The sequence below is a fragment of the Stegostoma tigrinum genome, chromosome 37 (assembly GCF_030684315.1).
Source record: "Stegostoma tigrinum isolate sSteTig4 chromosome 37, sSteTig4.hap1, whole genome shotgun sequence".
Lineage (NCBI taxonomy): Eukaryota > Metazoa > Chordata > Chondrichthyes > Orectolobiformes > Stegostomatidae > Stegostoma > Stegostoma tigrinum.
This window is the reverse complement of record NC_081390.1, coordinates 15,554,783-15,573,307: the sequence shown is the minus strand read 5'-3', so window position 1 is coordinate 15,573,307 and position 18,525 is coordinate 15,554,783. Positions and strand designations below refer to the sequence as shown.

General features: G+C 40.2%; 1 protein-coding gene across 11 annotated transcripts in view; it reads left to right on the top strand.

The window, feature by feature from the left end:
- kcnma1a (potassium large conductance calcium-activated channel, subfamily M, alpha member 1a) overlaps nucleotides 1-18,525 on the top strand; it is an 828,270-nt gene that overhangs the window by 447,792 nt on the left and 361,953 nt on the right. For all 11 annotated transcript variants that reach the window (XM_059640355.1, XM_059640354.1, XM_059640351.1 and 8 more), the window contains exons 4-5: nucleotides 9,552-9,645; nucleotides 13,477-13,588. In XM_059640355.1, coding sequence (XP_059496338.1) covers nucleotides 9,552-9,645; nucleotides 13,477-13,588 — 206 coding nt within the window. The remainder of the gene's footprint in view (nucleotides 1-9,551; nucleotides 9,646-13,476; nucleotides 13,589-18,525) is intronic.

Genomic DNA, 18,525 nt, shown 5'->3' with positions numbered 1-18,525 from the left:
ATGCACAGAATAAGTGAAGAAGAGGAATGAGAAGCATATGGGAAGAGACTAACAGCTAACATGCAGGAATACGGAAATCTTCCATAGGCATAAAAATTGTACAAGAGAAGAGCCAGTTATGAACCAAAATAAGTTTAAGTTTTGAGGCAGAGGCTCCAGCTGGGATACTAAATGAGTGATCATAGTAACAAATCGCAAGTTAACGACTGTGACAAGTTTTCTTCCAGTTGCGACAGTTCAGAGGTTTGGGTTAAACTTTGGAGCTTGGAAATCTCTTAACTGTCTCTCTATCTGAAATGAAGTGTTTAATTAGCTAAACCATAAACATACATTCCAACTGAAACATTGAATATTAATTGCTGATTTTACTCGGTGTTTTCCTTCCTCTGTGAGCTTCTTTCAATAGTTGCCCCGTAACCAACAGAAAGTAAGTTTACAATAGTTAAAGAAAAACAGACAAATTTGCAACAGTTCCAATTGATTTATTTCCACCTTGGAATCGGATCAGTTAATGGAGCATATAAATCTCAATCTGCTAAAAAAAAACTTGGGTTATCCTCATCGACTTAAAATTGAGAATCCTGTTCATTTTGTGTTGTATTTGTCAAAGTGCTTCCATTGCATCGTTTCAGTTTCATCCAAGGGTGGCTATTTGGGCAAATGTACAAATATTTCTGACTATGTTCCTTTTGTTTGGCTCTGATTTTGTGGATACTATTCATAGTAATATTATAATGTTAAAAAAACCTCAGAGTCTATTTCTTCAATTTTTAAAAAAATGGCTATAACCTTGTGGAATTATTCCATTGTATTTCATTTTTAACTATGAATTTACAAGCAATTACTCATTAATTTATAAATATTTTGTAATAGGTATATAAGTAGCTGTGCTTAGACATGTTAAAATTGATTAAGGAAAAATCTGTATTTTACTTTAGAAGTACAGGTTTTTCCCTGTGTTATGCTGTGGGAATTCAGCACTTTCATATTTTCAAGGACTGTCGTCACATGATGTAAACCCATCACCAAGACCATTTGGCAGGTGTGTTGTGGTTTTGCTTGCTTTCACTGATGCATCAGGCTCTGAAGTGCAGCTATGCCCTCATGTGGGATTGTAATTAACCTTGAGGCTCAGTGTTCTGATGGTTCTGTCACAATGATGCTACTTATCTCCCCATGGCACAGCAAGGCAGTGAACAATGATGCTCAGCTTTCTGTTTACCTTCCTCTCTGCTACGTTTTTTACCCACAAAGTCATTCTGTTGTATCACCTGACTGCTAGTTTGACTTTTTTAAAGATGTTCAGGGAGAGGAGGTTTAATCACACCATGTTATTCTGCCTCTGCCATCCTATTGAGAATTTAAGTACATTACTGAATATTTCTCCTTTTCCTGCACAAACCAATGCTTTGAGAAGTATTTACCACTGGTACAGATATTACAGTACATCCTTTTGAATTATGTATTAATCTTTTAGTTATTTCAATAAATAACATTAAATTAGTTTGTAAAACTGGTACTCCTTAATGGCACTGTATTTGAAATGCCCTTATAAAATTAGTTTACACTTAGGTACTGAGGTAAAATGCCAAGGTCATTGATCTTTTGAAGTCAAGATTGCATATTCAATTTGTTGTGGGACTTAAGTCAGTTACAGTTTTAGACTAAGGGAATAAGTATGTTTTACAAGTTCCATAGAGTTTATTAAGCTTGTCACAATAAATACAAAATAGTGATACTTAATAAAACAATGGTTCATTTAGTTCTTTTCATACATCAGCCTGTGACTTCCAACTGACTAGGTGCCTATCCCTTGTGTTAAAATAAGTTGTCGTCCTGTTGTCTTCCCTGGGTGTCGAGCTGCTAAAGATTATAGCTACTACTCCTGACTATAATCGGTCAAAGGCCAGAGCTCTAATTTGGCTCACCACTGCATGGCTGGCACATGATCAGTTTTAGATTGGCAGGGTAGTATGTGCCCAATTCCTGATTGATTTCTTAAGGGTAATAGTCATCTCACAGATATCAGTTCCAACTATTTCTTGACCAATTTCTTAAGATATTCATCATTTGTAGGAACATCCTTCTACTATGGCACTTCTTTTTTAATACAGAGACGTAAACTTAATAAGTTATGAAGGCATCACCAGAATAATCTGTGTCTGCTTAGAGGATATATAATGTCACATTCCAATGATTAATAGCATTCCAAATGTATAACTGATTCAATTAAATGTTCTTGAGATTTCCAAACCCAAACGATATCTTTCAGTTGAAAGAAATATTTGTTCATACGGGACTTCAGGATCACTGCTGTTGCCTGGAACAGGTTAACTGAAAAGTCACTTCCTTTGTTCTTCATAGAAGTGGGAGTCATATGCCCAAGAATCAAACCTTATCACTGTATTAATGTAGTACAGTCTAGATTGTCTTAAGAAATCATCATGCAGCACAATTTGTAAGATTTGAATCCAAATTTATGCAGTTACAAAATTAAGCCAGTTTAAAAAACAAAACTGTGTCTTTGAATCGAAGGTTTCGCTTCAAAATATCTTCCCGTTTCTTAGTCCAGGTTTATGTTGTCTGGGGCATGAAAGCAAGCCTCTGCCATTTGTTCGTTTTAACCTGACCTAATGTGGCACTCCACTCAGTGCACAAGCTTGATTCACAGAAATCAGTGTTTTTCATTGAATATAATTGAGCGGAATATAATATTAATACTTCACTTGCTAACCAAATGCATAAACAAGCTATAATTATTTAAAAAATACCCTCAGTCCCGCAATGACTACTTTGTTGAAAAGTATCACCACTGCATTCCTCCAATAGGGAGAAGTCTTTAGTTTGTATCTGAACAGGTTTCACCTACTCGAGTCAACTTGAGTTGTTTGTCTGCAGTTGAAGTCTTTTTTCGCTTAACAACCTTTCCGTATTCTTCAGTGAGCCTGTGTTTACTACTTTCAACAATCAGGCCTAACTGCCCTCTCTGAACATTGTTTAGGCCAGCTTGTTTCTCTTTCTTTCCGATATTAATTTGGTTTGAAGCATTTTGAATTTTTGAAAGCACTTTATTCCGGATTTTTTTTAGATCATTCTCGGCTCACACTTAAGCAGTGGCGATCATCTATGTCTAAATTCATCACCTTCTAACAAGCACATTACACCGCTTTTCGCCAAGGCCGTGGCTTATCTTTTGGTTTTGTCATTCCTGTTGTATTAGAACTCTCTGTTTGCTTCTAAAGTTACCTGATTTGATCTTTCTTCTTACTAATCTTTCATATCTGCGCATCCTGCTTCCTGAGATGAGGAAGTTCCTTGGGAGTTGAATGGAATGGTGCTATCCAAGGTTCTGCATGAATTCATCCTAATTGCTGTTTCCCCACAGCCATTGTGTGAGGGAAGATCATCTGAGGCAACCCTAGAATCACTCTGTCAGCGACCTAGGTGCAAATTCTCCTGTTATCTTTGAAATATTTACCAGAGGCCTGTGTCCCATCATCAAGTCACCCTTTATTTACGCATGAACAGTCCTTGACAATAGTACTGCCTTATACATCCCTTGCATGTGATGACCTAGATCCTATACTGATGTTATCCCATGATTCAGCAAACAAGGGACTTCTACATTTAGTTACACTGAATTTATAGCACAGAAACAGGCATTTCTATCCATTGTTCTATGGCAGATTTTATGCTCCACATGAACTTCTTCCCACTATACTTCATCTACTCTATCAGCAGATTTATTTGCTGTTATTCTTTTCTGTCTCGCTAACTTAATCAGCTTCTCCTTGAAGGCATTTGTGCTACTTTCACTAATATTGAGCAAACATTCACTATTTTTAATTGACAGTACTTTCTGTCAACTTCCTTTGGCAGTCAGTGGTAATAGACTAGCCGATGAGAGCTGTTCTCTTAGCTCTGCCCAATAGTGATATTATCCAATGACCGCAGCAGGATTGCTGGTTAACAGTCGCCAGTGGGAACCCTGGCCCAGCTCTTCTGCACTTAAAACCTCAACCAATGAAGTTAATTGGAAGACCTTCAAGTAAGTGCTACCTATTTAAGTATAGGATAGAAAGCTGCCCTGGCACCTTCCTATTGTGTATGGCTACAATGGATAAATCTTTGGACCCAAGAAGAGCCGTATTTTTTTAAGTTTTTGACCTTGTGTAAAATCTTCTCCTGTGGATCCTGGGTCCAATGCCAGGCTTAGAAAGAGGAGTTACCTCTGACTGGGCTCAAGTTTCCTTGTACAGTCACATGATGTTAGCTCGTTACATATGCATGTTTGAAGAGAAGGGCAAATCTCACGGGTCAGGCTGGAAGGACCCTAGGACCTGGGAACATTCTAAGGCTGAAGGTCTGGGCACCAGATTTAAAGGACACCAGGTCTCTGCAAGCCTAGATCAAGATCAAGAAGATCAGATTATGTTTGTGACCCTTGACACTTTGGGCTGAAAAGTCTCAGACCACACATAAAGTAGTCCCACATTTCAATGACACTTGGCACCAAAGCTGATAGAAGTGCAGGGTTTACTTATCCCAGCTCCTTTGTGTGCATGAGATGATAGATATGAACAAATGGCTGGATTGATCTCTTCAGCATTTTCATTGCAGTTTTCTTATCCCTGCCTTACACATCAATAGATGTGCTTCACCTCACACCTCACTTCACTTTCCCATATTGCTGGGACCTTGAAATCATGAGAGAGAATATGTTGCCATGTGGACCTCTCCATCAAGGAGTAGAACACAACTGAGGATGGTTCTCATGCAGTTGACTTTATTAATGGGGTTGCCTTCAGTCAATTCATGGAACACTACAATAACTCATTTCACCTACAAAAGCCTCTGCCTAATTTCACTGTTCACTATCTGTGAGGAATTGCATTCTGAGCTGGAGAAAACTAAAATGACCTAAAGTGAAGATCCATCATAACCTTCTCTCCTCAAAGCATCCACCAAGTCATCCTCCCTGCCCCCACCATTACCCATGAATATCCCCAGGTTAGGGGTCCTTCTTTGACCCAAATCCTGACCCTTAGGCCTCCCATTATCAAAGCTACATGTTCCTTCCACCATTTGTGATATTTATAATTATAAAGATTTGGGCGTACAAGACTTTTGTAGGCCAGGTATTGCAAAAATAAGATGAGGGAAGTAACCAGAAATTCAAGAGAATGTTATACTTGCTCTTGGTCAAGGAGTGTAAAAGAACAGCCTGATGGGGAAGATGGGGGATGAATATTTTTAGAGTTATTGTTTATTTTAAGGTTAATGATTTATTCAGTTTTACCAACAGACAAAGGGGAAAGTTGATACAATATTCAATATCACTGTATCATCCTGGATCATTTTTGAGGATTTAACGCTGCAAAAATCAGCTTCAGATAAATTCACAGCCCCCCTTGGAATGGTCGTAGCTCAGATTCAATGTAAAAATTCTTAGGCTAAATGTTCTAAATTATGAAGAGATATGTTGCAGAAAATTTATGTACATTTCCTTGAGTTTGGAAGATTTAGGGTTGTTTAAACAAAATCGGGAATTGAAAAGCTTGATAAAAGTCAAAACTTTATTTCAGTGGTGAAATGGAAAACTGCATGATATCGTGGAATTTTATCTAAAATGACTTAAAATGCACAGGTATTTTTAATCAACCTGTTTGGACATGTTCTGACACATCTCTGGAAAAGCAAAACTTGGATCCAGGCTCCCTAATTGAGGGGTAGGGGCACTACCGGTATGCCAGAAACCTGCCTCTTGGTTAACGTTGGTTTAGGGCTCATCAGTCCTGTTAGTTTCTGAGACGGTAGAAGATCATGCACTGATACTTATAGTGATTTAAATTATAACAAATTCTTAATTTGTCCAGTTCCACATAGAAACAGGCTTTAGATTAGATTAGATTTCCTACAGTATGGAAACAGGCCCTTCGGCCCAACAAATCCACACCGCCCCTTGAAGCATCCCACTCGGACCCATCCCCCTATAACCCACACACACCCCTGAACACTACGAGCAATTTAGCATGGCCGATCCACCTAACCTGCACATCTTTGGACTGTGGGAGGAAACTGGAGCACCTGGAGGAAGCCCGCGCAGATACGGGGAGAATGTGCATACTCCGCACAGACAGTCACCCGAGGCGGGAATTGAACCCGGGTCCCTGGCGCTGTGAGGCTGCAGTACTATCCACTGAGCCACCGTGCCTCTTTAGGGAGAGTCGTATTCAATACATTGGACCATTCCTGATGCTTTTATTTTCACCATGCACAAGTTTATTTCCTGATGAATCATGATACCAAGAACTGATTTGATTGCTCCCACTGTGCTGACAGCTGTGTTCTTTGAGTCGATGAAGTCTTGTGGTACAGACTGAAAACAGTTTTTGCATTCAACTTCTGTGCTGTTTCTAAATTTACTAGTACTACACTCTGTTTTAATTTGATCTCCTGTTTAGATTTTTTTAAACTTACTGCTGTAACAATAGTAACGAAAACTCCTGTCAACAAATTCACCTACCCTGGCCCCCTTGCAAAAGTTCACAGGATGTCATTGAACTTTTAGAACCCATCACTGAGCATGATCACTTTCAGAATTAAAAGTATTTGACTGCTTTAACATCTTTATTTAACAAATGTTGTTTCAGAGAGACTTTAAAAGAATGGACTGGTACCTGTGTATATATGTTATTGATGGAATTAAAGAGCTTAGAAAACCTAGAGTGATTTGATTGGCGAATTAGTTGTGCTTTGATAAAATTGAGATCATGTGAGAACCTGCTGGTTACACATTTCACTTGTCAGCTTTTGAGTTACGAGTTCCCAGCTATCCTATTAGCAGGGTTGTATTTTGCAGCATTTGTAAGAATTTTCTACAGACACAATGTTCAGTTATAAACAGTCATGTTTTCAAAAGTGGAAATAATTCTCAGTGATTTTTAAATAGCTGCATTTTGTCCCTCAAAGCTATGTAATTCAACCTGAGATTTTGCAGCTTTGCGTGGTGATTTGTTGAGACGATCAATTGATGTTAGTGTGCAAAATCAAATCATTCCTCTGCTTGATGGCAACTTTTGTGCTTTGAGGATAGATTATTAGATTCCAGAGTGCCACTCTAGCTCATTGATTTAGTTATTTTCATAGCAATACTTGCATGTTATAAGAGATTCACAAGATTGGAGAAAAACCATTACTGATCTGTTGTGCGTAGAATCCATAGTTACAAAATCAACATTCCCTCCAAGGAATGTATTGACTTCCTCTCCTTTTCATTTCCCCTTTCCTCTTTGCACAATAGACCTTGAACTGATGGATGCCACTAAAATGGCAACAGTGAATGAAAGCAACTGAACAGAATGTTTACTTTCTCTTGTTAAAGCCAGCCATTTTATGCATCCAAGCTTTTTGCTTGCTCGTGTTTTTTTCCTTTCTCTCCTGTTTATCTCTGTCTTAATAAAAGCTTCCTTCATCCAAAACTATCATAATTCCAGTGATTTTTCTCATTCTTGTTCCTGTAAAGAACCACCTTCCCCTCCCAACCATTTTAGCCTTCCTTACTATCTTACCCTAGATTAAAGCAGCTTCGTAGAACTGCTTTCTTTATTCAGCCAAAAACAATGAGCTCCTCTTTACCCTCTGACACTTAAAGCATCATTGTCAGGAAAACATTTATTCACAATAATATATAAAAATAATGCGTCAATGAAATTAGAAATTACTCTAGTGATCATACTTTGTTATAGATGCAAAATAATCTTTAAATACCATATGCTTCTGAACTGCAGCCTGAAGCTAGCAGGCAAATTTTAATCTGCTAAAGTCCTCTACCAGATAGCAACTAAATTACAAAGAATAATTATATGTTGTTATCTTAAGGAGTTTTGCTCCATCTAGGGGTGAATAGAATTTTGACTACTACAGGAACTAACATTTGTAATATCAGATGACTTAACTACGAGCAAAAATATAGGCGATCACTTTATAAAATGTTTAAAAGTGCACTTTGGTTAAAGTGTTGTAGACTTCACACTTCATTACAATCGTATTACATCCTTAAAATGCTGGGTAAGCTGCACAGCCTCAAATTAAAATTGGTCAATATAGTCCAATGTACCTAGTTCTAAACCAGGTTTTTAAAATTAAATGATTTCTGAGTGACTTTTTTTTATATGTGTGTAAATATATTTAGAGAAATTCAACTGAACACCTTTTGGGTGTGATCAGGCTAAAACAGATTTACTTTAGCAACTAATTAATATGATTTGTCTATTTGTATAGCATATCCATTTTAAGACTGACTGTGATTTACTTATAATGTGCAATGTCGAAGGAGCTCTAGTGTTGTATTCAGAGCCCCCAAATGAGTAGACTGTAAGAAGGGTTAGGGGATGGATTGAAAGAAAGTAATTTTGACAGTCTGAGCTAAAAATGGAAAGTGTTGGAAATATAAGGCAGTTAAGTTGCACTGAGAAAGACAGAAGGCCAGTTAATGTTTTAGTTGGGGCTTCATGGCCGTGGCAGCTATTCATTGCTGGATATTTACAGCATTTTTCACTTCTCAACGTGTCTAATTTGGGTATTTAATTTTGCTTCCCAAATAAATCAGCTGTGTATTCCTAAAACACTTTAACTCCAGTGTATCACAGGAAGTGAATAAAACATCAAAATTATTGCTTATATATTTTAAGTATTGGGTAAAATATTTTCATAATAGTGGAATTCTATTCAGTTAAAGCATTACTTTTTGTTCTGACATCAGTTTGGTAGTGCATTTAAGTGACTTTGTCAATATGCATGTGCATCTTTGAGTTGAATGTTTCTAAACATTTGTGTTAGTTTGGAGAGCCTTTTACTGTATAATTTACTGGCCTGCAATTTATTTACTGATGGGCAGATTAAAAGGTTCCTCGCAAGTAAAGTTACAGGGAGTTGTGATTATAATTTGTTTCAAATAAACTGCATGTTTCAAAATACATATTTTTTTAATAACTGGTGCCTGATACTGATACACATGAAGAGATTCGATATCTTAGCATTTGCTATGGCTGCTTCTCACACAGAGAAAATCAATCCTGCATGAATTTAGTAACCCTTAAAGCACTGCTATTTAACCTACTGTTTATGTAAAGGTATAGTGTATTTGTGTTTTGAGGCACTCCACGTTAAGGGTGCTGTGTACATTCTACGTTTAAGAATAGACTTAGTATATTTTTATAATTTTTAAAATCAGTTTTAAGTATTCAGTCCTTTAAGGGTTAATCAAGGATCAACAAAATTATGATTCATAACTGCTTTTTGTGCATGTCCCTTCTTTTACAGCAAATCCCATATGTTCCTGATTCTTTTTTGGCATTCCTTGATATCGGATGCTCTCTCCTCCTGTATATGTAATTTCGAAACAGCTAACCTGAAAGTTGTAGGATGAAAGTCTGTTGCTATTTAGGAATATAATGAGGACTGGAAATGTTTTATTATGGCTTGTGTTTCTGTACATTTTTGTTTTTGTCCTGATTCATCATTAACCTTCCTTTCCTGTGTTTTACTAGCCCAATAGAATCCTGTCAGAATTTCTATGAAGATTTCACGTTGCAGATTGACATGGCATTCAATGTATTCTTCCTACTCTACTTTGGACTGCGGGTGAGAACCAACTTAAAACACAAGTTACATTTGGAATGTAATCACACAGGTAGTCTAGGAAGGCTTTTGGCTTTAAACAGAGTAATTAAGGTAATTTGATTCCAACTGATTATGAATTACTGTTAGTTTCGGCCAGTCTTTGTACATGCTAAAGTGAATCTGTGAACATTTATGTACTCAATATGAATATATCTTAAAATCACATAATCTCGACAGTGCAGATAGAGGCTAATTGGCACTTCAAGTCTACACCTGCCCTTCAAAGAGCATCCCACCCAGACCTAACCCCATAAGCCCGCATTTACTTTGACTAATCTACCTAGCCTGAGCATCCCTAGACATTACGGGACAATTTAGTATGGGCAATCCACCTAATCTGCGCATTGTGGTCTGTGGGAAGAAACTGGAGCACCCAGACGAAATGCACATAGACACTGGGAGAACATGCAAACTCCACACACAGACAGCCGCCCCGAGTCTGGAATCAAACCCAATGCTGTGAGGCAGCAGTACTAACCAGTGAGGCATTGTTCATCCCTTCAATGTGCAGTTAAACTCATGTGGTGTCTTTTTTTTCTGTTGTCTTGATTTAGTAAGATACCTATGATAGTGAGTTATCTCACAAAGTAAAATATGAATACATGATTGTAATAGTCTTTCGGTTAATATTTGTTATTCTGTTGTTCAATCCTGTCAGCACTAGGTGAGTAAAAGAGGGAGTGCAGGCTGAATTGGTGGGAGTTACTTCGATTCACCCACCATTTTGCTTGTTGCCTACTAGTTCCTCCACCAAAAAATTACCAAAACCACAGGTGTAGGAGTGTATTACTGAGTAAGAGCTGTGCGTTTTGTCTCACTGAAATCTCTGGAGGGGGGCATGAGTGTGTAAATAAAGTTCAACAGTTGACCACGTGTTAGTCTTACTCAGTTCAATGCTATGTCAGAGCTTGAGCTAAATCTCTGCGATTTGTGCTCATCTTCCTTTGAGAGAACCCCATTCTTTCCCATCCAACATAGTTGTTGGTCACTGGGGTGTGGGTATGATGGTTGCGATGGAGGCTCCCCTGCAGCCACCTCCAGTGCAAGTTTATAAACTGTGCTGGGCTAGTATTCTCAATCTGTTGAAGTGGAACATTTTGTTACTGCCTAATTTAGTGGTTAGCCCAACCTTTTGAAGCCAAATGAGGACGTCATATTCAAAGTCAACAATTCTGCCTGAAGTTAAATTGTCCCAAAGCAGACTCCAGGATGCCAGATCATCTAAGTTTATGTAATTGTTTTTCAACAGATCACAAGAGGAATGGAACAAAAATGCAGTATGCAGAATAATGCCGTATTAATGCACAAGCTCAACCTTGATCAGCTGTAGGATGAGTGTGTACATTAAGTTCTTGTGGTTTCTCAGATTTGAATTAGTCTTGCTTTTACAGCATTATATTAGAATAGTTTAGATGGTCTTTTTAATGATCTCTGTCATGCTGTCCTCACAACCTTTGTAATTACAGAAATCAGGTCATATGGGGTTCTGCCTCTACTTCACCTTTGGTTTAAGTTAGAAATGTACAATTACTTGGGATTTTGTTTTATAAATGATTTTAAAACTCAGTTTGAAATTCAAAGTTATGCCTTGTCACATATTTATTTTCTAAATGGACCGTGTGATGTCCATGCCATGACATCAAACCGTTCCTGGCTTCATATCCCTTCTAGAATTTTAACATGGTTAAGTTCATGAATAAAGGATGACCTTGTACATTGTCTGCATGAGTAATGAGTCTTGTTACAAATTTTGTACGAGAAGAATTCCTAGTTTGATCCAGGCTAAATTTTGCATATTAGCATTTGCAATCTTTCAGGTTAGCACTGTGTTATTCTGATGTCCCTTTTTGTTTTATGCTCAAATTCACAATTTAATCAAAAATTATCCTTCATGCCATCTAAAACAGTGGTTGGATGCTGTGGAGAGGCTGCAGTCAAGAGGCCTGCTTCCGTCTGCCTTCTTGTGAGTGAGCTCTATCTAAGGTTGTTTTCAAAATTAACATCTTCCAACCAAAAAATAACCGAGAAAGTGCACCCTTCCCTTTCTTCCCTTAAATTTGTCAGTTGGATAAATAGTTTGCCTGCAGCCCGTGTGCTTTAGAGGCAATGTTGTAGTTATAGCAACAAAACATACTTCAGTTCCAAGCTACACTTGATGTCTGTGGTGTGTGCGTGCAGTGGCAATAAGCAGCCACGTTAAACACCTCACTAGCCTTAATACAAGTGACATGTATTTATACAGTGAAGATGAGTTCAAAGAGATTATGTCTATCTTGCATTTAAAAAAGACTGCTCAGCTGTGAAGGAAAGAAAAGTGTAAATCTTATTGAGTGCTTAATGGGATATCCTGAAATGTCAATCTGTTCAAATTTTCTTTACCTTGACTAACAACGCTGTCACTAAAATAATGCAAGAGAAGTCTGATTAATAAGAGGTTTTCTTGGGAGTTTTTGCAGAGTTATCAAAGGATGACTTTTGTAGAGTTAATCAGAGTTTAATATAAGAAACAAGCAGAGATGAACAATTGATCACAAGTCTGAATTGCTCAGTCAAGGAGTAATTAAGCTCTTTACTTCCCATAAAGCTCTGCTTGAAAAATGGGTGAAAACTATCTTTAACACAAAGATTTGCACTGAGGTTTACTGGAGCTGGTGCAGGCCGTTCAGCCTCTTCGGTCTGTTCCACCATTCAATTAGAACTTTGCTGATCTGACACTCAAGTTTCTATCAGCCATGGTTCCATCGCCTCTAAATTCTAAATATTCTTGTCTAATAATTTATCAATTGCCATTTTCAGGAATAGAAAGTACTTTAGAAAAGAGCGTAACGACTTTTACACTGTTGTGTGGACAATGCAATAAGTTGGAAAGATCACAGCATGTAAAATGGTACTGCCTTTAAATATTTTTATTATGAGAAGATTTATCATGTCTTTACAGAGAGAAACAAATATTTTCTACACTGAAGTTCTGGATGGGGTAAATCTAAATACTAAACAGAACTTTGGGAGGAATATGTTGTTTCTCAACGGGTCTGTTGAGCCTCACTAATGCCCTTTGGCATAGTTGCCACAGGACAGTTTCAAAAAATGGCCATTGCTTTGTGAAATTACTGAACAGATTTTCAAACTGGCCTCCTCTGCTGGAGTTTCACTGATTTTCCATGCCTATTTTCATTCAGTTGTTGTGAAGGATCACAGTTGAGAGTTCTTTTTGCAGTAAGTGCAAAATTGCAGTCTAATTGGATGTGCTTAGGAAGTTAGAATAAAACAGAGTAACCTCTAAAGTAAAACTTTCTTTCAGTTCATGTCAATTGTCCAGTGTCACCAGCAACTGTGCATAGATTGTGATCTGCAGGTTTAACTTCCAAAAATGGTTCCAGTATTGACAGTTGCCCCAAGGTCTCCATTGGATGGGAAGTTGCAGATTTTGCCAAAATGCTTATTGAGAAATGATTGAAAAAAGATGTGTCAGAGCGCATGGGGGTAAAACTAATGAGGTTCTACATTTAGGGATACCCAGTCGTCTGTGAATTTCGTTCTCAAGGCTCCTCATTGAGAAGTTACAGGTTCTGAGTTTAGGCAGCTAAGACTTTAAAGAATTATCACGTGACCATTCTGCCACTCATCAATTCATGACTCATCACATTACATTGATTCAAATATTAATAAAATGCCTAACCTCAGAAACTTAAGAATGTATAGTGTGTTGATGTTTTGATAGTATCTGGCAAAGCTGAATGTGCCTGGCGTAGAAGGGAACGTTGAAATAATACACTCTCATTTCTCTTTCAGTTTATTGCAGCAAATGATAAATTATGGTTCTGGTTGGAAGTGAATTCTGTGGTAGATTTCTTCACCGTCCCACCTGTCTTTGTGTCTGTCTATTTGAGCAGAAGCTGGCTGGGTAAGTTGCATGTCCTTCATTTGTGTCAACTCACAAACACCAACTGTTATAAAATTAGCTGGTAATTATGCGTCATGAATCATCTCTACATGTATTAATACTTAACGTGCTTTGAGGCTATTCTTGGAGTATAAATTTGTCTCTAAGACCTAGTCTGACTTTGGTGTGATTGGGAGCCAGCGCATTCCAGATATTCTTCATCATCACTTTAGCTGAGGTGTTGGATGATTCTACAGCTCCAGAATCAGGTTGCGTTTTTGCTTATCTGAAGGTTCGATGTGAACCCAAAATCATTTTCTGCCCCCCCTGTAGATGAATCGTGACTGTGTCCATTATCTCAATAGTTGGTGAAAAGGCTGACATTTGCATTCCTCTGCCAGAATGTGAGGATGACCTTCAGTACAATATGGAAAAGTTAGACATGTATGATTTGTTTGTGCAGGAGTTGAGAAGTAGAGCCTGACCTTGTGTGCATCAAGCAATGACTGAAAAGCTGTGATTACAGAATAGTTGTTCAAGCAGAAAAAGTCCAAGTCATGCAGCTTTCATCATCACGAACTGAGCATGAAAATACCTCAAGCCAAACCCATTTGCAAAAATAATCACCACAAATATGGTCACTGAAAATTAATTCCTTCTGTATTTCTCATTTGCAGGGTGGTATAATTAGAAGTTTAATGAAAGAGCATGATGAGCTGTGAATGATCTGCTTTAGTGCAGGCTTACTCCCTTTTGAAGTTGTACAATTTAGCCAGATGTTGCATGTAGAATAGTGTTCTTTTACAACTTTACACTATCTAATCCTTTAGTAAAGTATCAGGCTGTCTGTGCAGTAATGGATGGGTTGAGGTGTAAGCACAACCGTTTGGTGAATGTGTACGAAAGAAGCATAACACGGCCTGCTCTTCAGAGCTCTTTGGACTGTTCGGTTTCTCTGTTCCCCCAATTTTAGCTCCAGGACTTGCTGTTAATTTTACACTTCTTGTCTTTCTTTGCTAAGAGAGAGCTAGAGGATGTTTAGTTTCCTCATGAAATATCATAGTGAGTACAGAAACAAGCAGCCTGCCTACGACTACTCCTAGTTATGAAATCTGAATTCTGTTGTGCATAAGTAATGTATTTAAGTCACAAATTCAAAAATTGAGGAGTAATTATGACAAGCTTGAGATTTCAGGTGTCACTCAGTCGGTTTATGAACTTGTAGAACTTACCTGAATATTGAGATGTTTTTGTTGTCTTTTGATTACTTCCTGCTTAATTTTCTTTTTGTGTCTGGAAGTCACTAATGATCTATTATGGCAGAGCTGTTAACAGCCCTGGGAAGGTTGACCACTGTGAGTTCACAATCACTCTGATTAATGGAGTATATCTATTACCTTGTGACCAGGAGTACAAAGTTTCTCGTTACGATGAGGGATAGCTTACCTACTATTGTAACGGTGGTAAGTAGATGAAGCATCTGATTTAGGTAAAACATTACATCCTGATGTGGTCACTATAACTCAGACCGCAAAGTACATAATCCATCCGTTTAATGAGTGGCATCCCTGTAATGAGGATGCTTGGTGCACAATATTTGAAATGTTATATTCCCTGTCAGATTTGCTGGTTTTTGTCCTCAAAATCAGTGAATTGGGGCTTTAGTAAAATCCTAGGGTAGTAAACAATCCTTTTAAAACTGTGACTACAGCTGCACATTCTCAGTTTTCATTCAGGGTGAAGATCATCTTCCCGTGTTTGGCAGGAAAACCCTCACCACACGACTAATATAATTTGGCAATTTTCAGCTTTCCCCAGAGATGTTTTTCAGTAGGAAACAAAAATGTCACATTGTTTTATAGCAGTGAGCGCTGTTTTTATGCGACTGAGGCATTTTCCTGGTGTAGCACAGAGCTGGATTTATTGCTTGAGACCAGAGAGTACTTCATATTGATACTGGGTTCTGGAAATGGGAAAAAATTCTAGTCCCCAGTGTTGAACCATACTGATGAACAAGTGAAAACTTTCAGACCTGAACATAAAATGTTCAATGTAACAGAAAAATCAAGGTGATGCTTCAAGGGTGATGCTTCAGTCTGTATTGACAGATTGCAACAATGTCAGCGTTGTCATCTTTCAAACGAAACATTGTAACGAGGCCACGTCTGCCCGATCTAGGGGAGATTAAAGATCTCATGACACTGTTTTAAGCAATAGCAGGTGATTTTTCCCCAGCGTTCTGCCCAATATTTATCCTTCAATCAGCAGCACTACTAACAGATTATCTGATCGTTACCACACCTGGCTGTTTCTGAGAATTGGCTGTTGGATTTTATAACTGTTGCTGCATTTGAACAGTGCTGAATGGCTTTGAAACACTTTGTGACATCCTAAAGCCATTCTAAAGTGACTGAAATATAAATCCTTGTTTTTTTTGTGGAGAATTAAATTAATTTTTAGCTGAAATAAACCTTAGGAACGGGACAGGATGTGTATGTTCATTTCAAGTCAGATGTCCAATGCCTGCCATTTTGGCTTAAAAAAATCATTGTGCTATGCCCATGCCTATAACAGTCATTAAGCCCTTTGTGTGCACAAAGATAGGACTTGCTGCCTGTTGTAAGCCATCACTGCAAGACTTAATTATCCTGTTGATGCAGACTGTATGCAGAAAGTGCACATGTACAACCAACATGGTTGGCTTTAGAAATATTTGTACTTGAATGTTGAATCAGGAAAAGCAAATGTACCTCTCACTGGTCCCAATTAAAGAAACCACTGGCCTTATCCTTCCCTCTACAGATTCCTTCTCCAACGCCCAATCAATAAATTCCCAATCCCCCACCGATGAAGCCAGGAATAACTAAACGTGTATCAGAGATAATGGGAACTGCAGATGCTGGAGATTCCAAGATAATAAAATGTGAGGCTGGATGAACACAGCAGGCCAAGCAGCATCTCAGGAGCACAAAAGCTGACGTTTCGGGCCTAGACCCTTCATCAGAGAGGGGGATGGGGGGAGGGAACTGGAATAAATAGGGAGAGAGGGGGAGGCGGACCGAAGATGGAGAGTAAAGAAGATAGGTGGAGAGGGTGTAGGTGGGGAGGTAGGGAGGGGATAGGTCAGTCCAGGGAAGACGGACAGGTCAAGGAGGTGGGATGAGGTTAGTAGGTAGCTGGGGGTGCGGCTTGGGGTGGGAGGAAGGGATGGGTGAGAGGAAGAACCGGTTAGGGAGGCAGAGACAGGTTGGACTGGTTTTGGGATGCAGTGGGTGGGGGGGAAGAGCTGGGCTGGTTGTGTGGTGCAGTGGGGGGAGGGGATGAACTGGGCTGGTTTAGGGATGCAGTGGGGGAAGGGGAGATTTTGAAACTGGTGAAGTCCACATTGATACCATATGGCTGCAGGGTTCCCAGGCGGAATATGAGTTGCTGTTCCTGCAACCTTCGGGTGGCATCATTGTGGCAGTGCAGGAGGCCCATGATGGACATGTCATCAAGAGAATGGGAGGGGGAGTGGAAATGGTTTGCGACTGGGAGGTGCAGTTGTTTGTTGCGAACTGAGCGGAGGTGTTCTGCAAAGCGGCCCCCAAGCCTCCGCTTAGTTTCCCCAATGTAGAGGAAGCCGCACCGGGTACAGTGGATGCAGTATACCACATTGGCAGATGTGCAGGTGAACCTCTGCTTAATGTGGAATGTCATCTTGGGGCCTGGGATGGGGGTGAGGGAGGAGGTGTGGGGACAAGTGTAGCATTTCCTGCGGTTGCAGGGGAAGGTGCCGGGTGTGGTGGGGTTGGAGGGCAGTGTGGAGCGAACAAGGGAGTCACGGAGAGAGTGGTCTCTCCGGAAAGCAGACAGGGGAGGGGATGGAAAAATGTCTTGGGTGGTGGGGTCGGATTGTAAATGGCGGAAGTGTCGGAGGATAATGCGTTGTATCCGGAGGTTGGTAGGGTGGTGTGTGAGAACGAGGGGGATCCTCTTGGGGCGGTTGTGGCGGGGGCGGGTGTGAGGGATGTGTCGCGGGAAATGCGGGAGACGCGGTCAAGGGCGTTCTCAATCACCGTGGGGGGACCGCAACTTTCCCCCCACGGTGATTGAGAACGCCCTTGACCGCGTCTCCCGCATTTCCCGCGACACATCCCTCACACCCCGCCCCCGCCACAACCGCCCCAAGAGGATCCCCCTCGTTCTCACACACCACCCTACCAACCTCCGGATACAACGCATTATCCTCCGACACTTCCGCCATTTACAATCCGACCCCACCACCCAAGACATTTTTCCATCCCCTCCCCTGTCTGCTTTCCGGAGAGACCACTCTCTCCGTGACTCCCTTGTTCGCTCCACACTGCCCTCCAACCCCACCACACCCTGCACCTTCCCCTGCAACCGCAGGAAATGCTACACTTGTCCCCACACCTCCTCCCTCACCCCCATCCCAGGCCCCAAGATGACATTCCACATTAAGCAGAGGTTCACCTGCACATCTGCCAATGTGGTATACTGCATCCACTGTACCCGGTGCGGCTTCCTCTACATTGGGGAAACCAAGTGGAGGCTTGGGGGCCGCTTTGCAGAACACCTCCGCTCAGTTCGCAACAAACAACTGCACCTCCCAGTCGCAAACCATTTCCACTCCCCCTCCCATTCTCTTGATGACATGTCCATCATGGGCCTCCTGCACTGCCACAATGATGCCACCCGAAGGTTGCAGGAACAGCAACTCATATTCCGCCTGGGAACCCTGCAGCCATATGGTATCAATGTGGACTTCACCAGTTTCAAAATCTCCCCTTCCCCCACTGCATCCCTAAACCAGCCCAGTTCATCCCCTCCCCCCACTGCACCACACAACCAGCCCAGCTCTTCCCCCCCACCCACTGCATCCCAAAACCAGTCCAACCTGTCTCTGCCTCCCTAACCGGTTCTTCCTCTCACCCATCCCTTCCTCCCACCCCAAG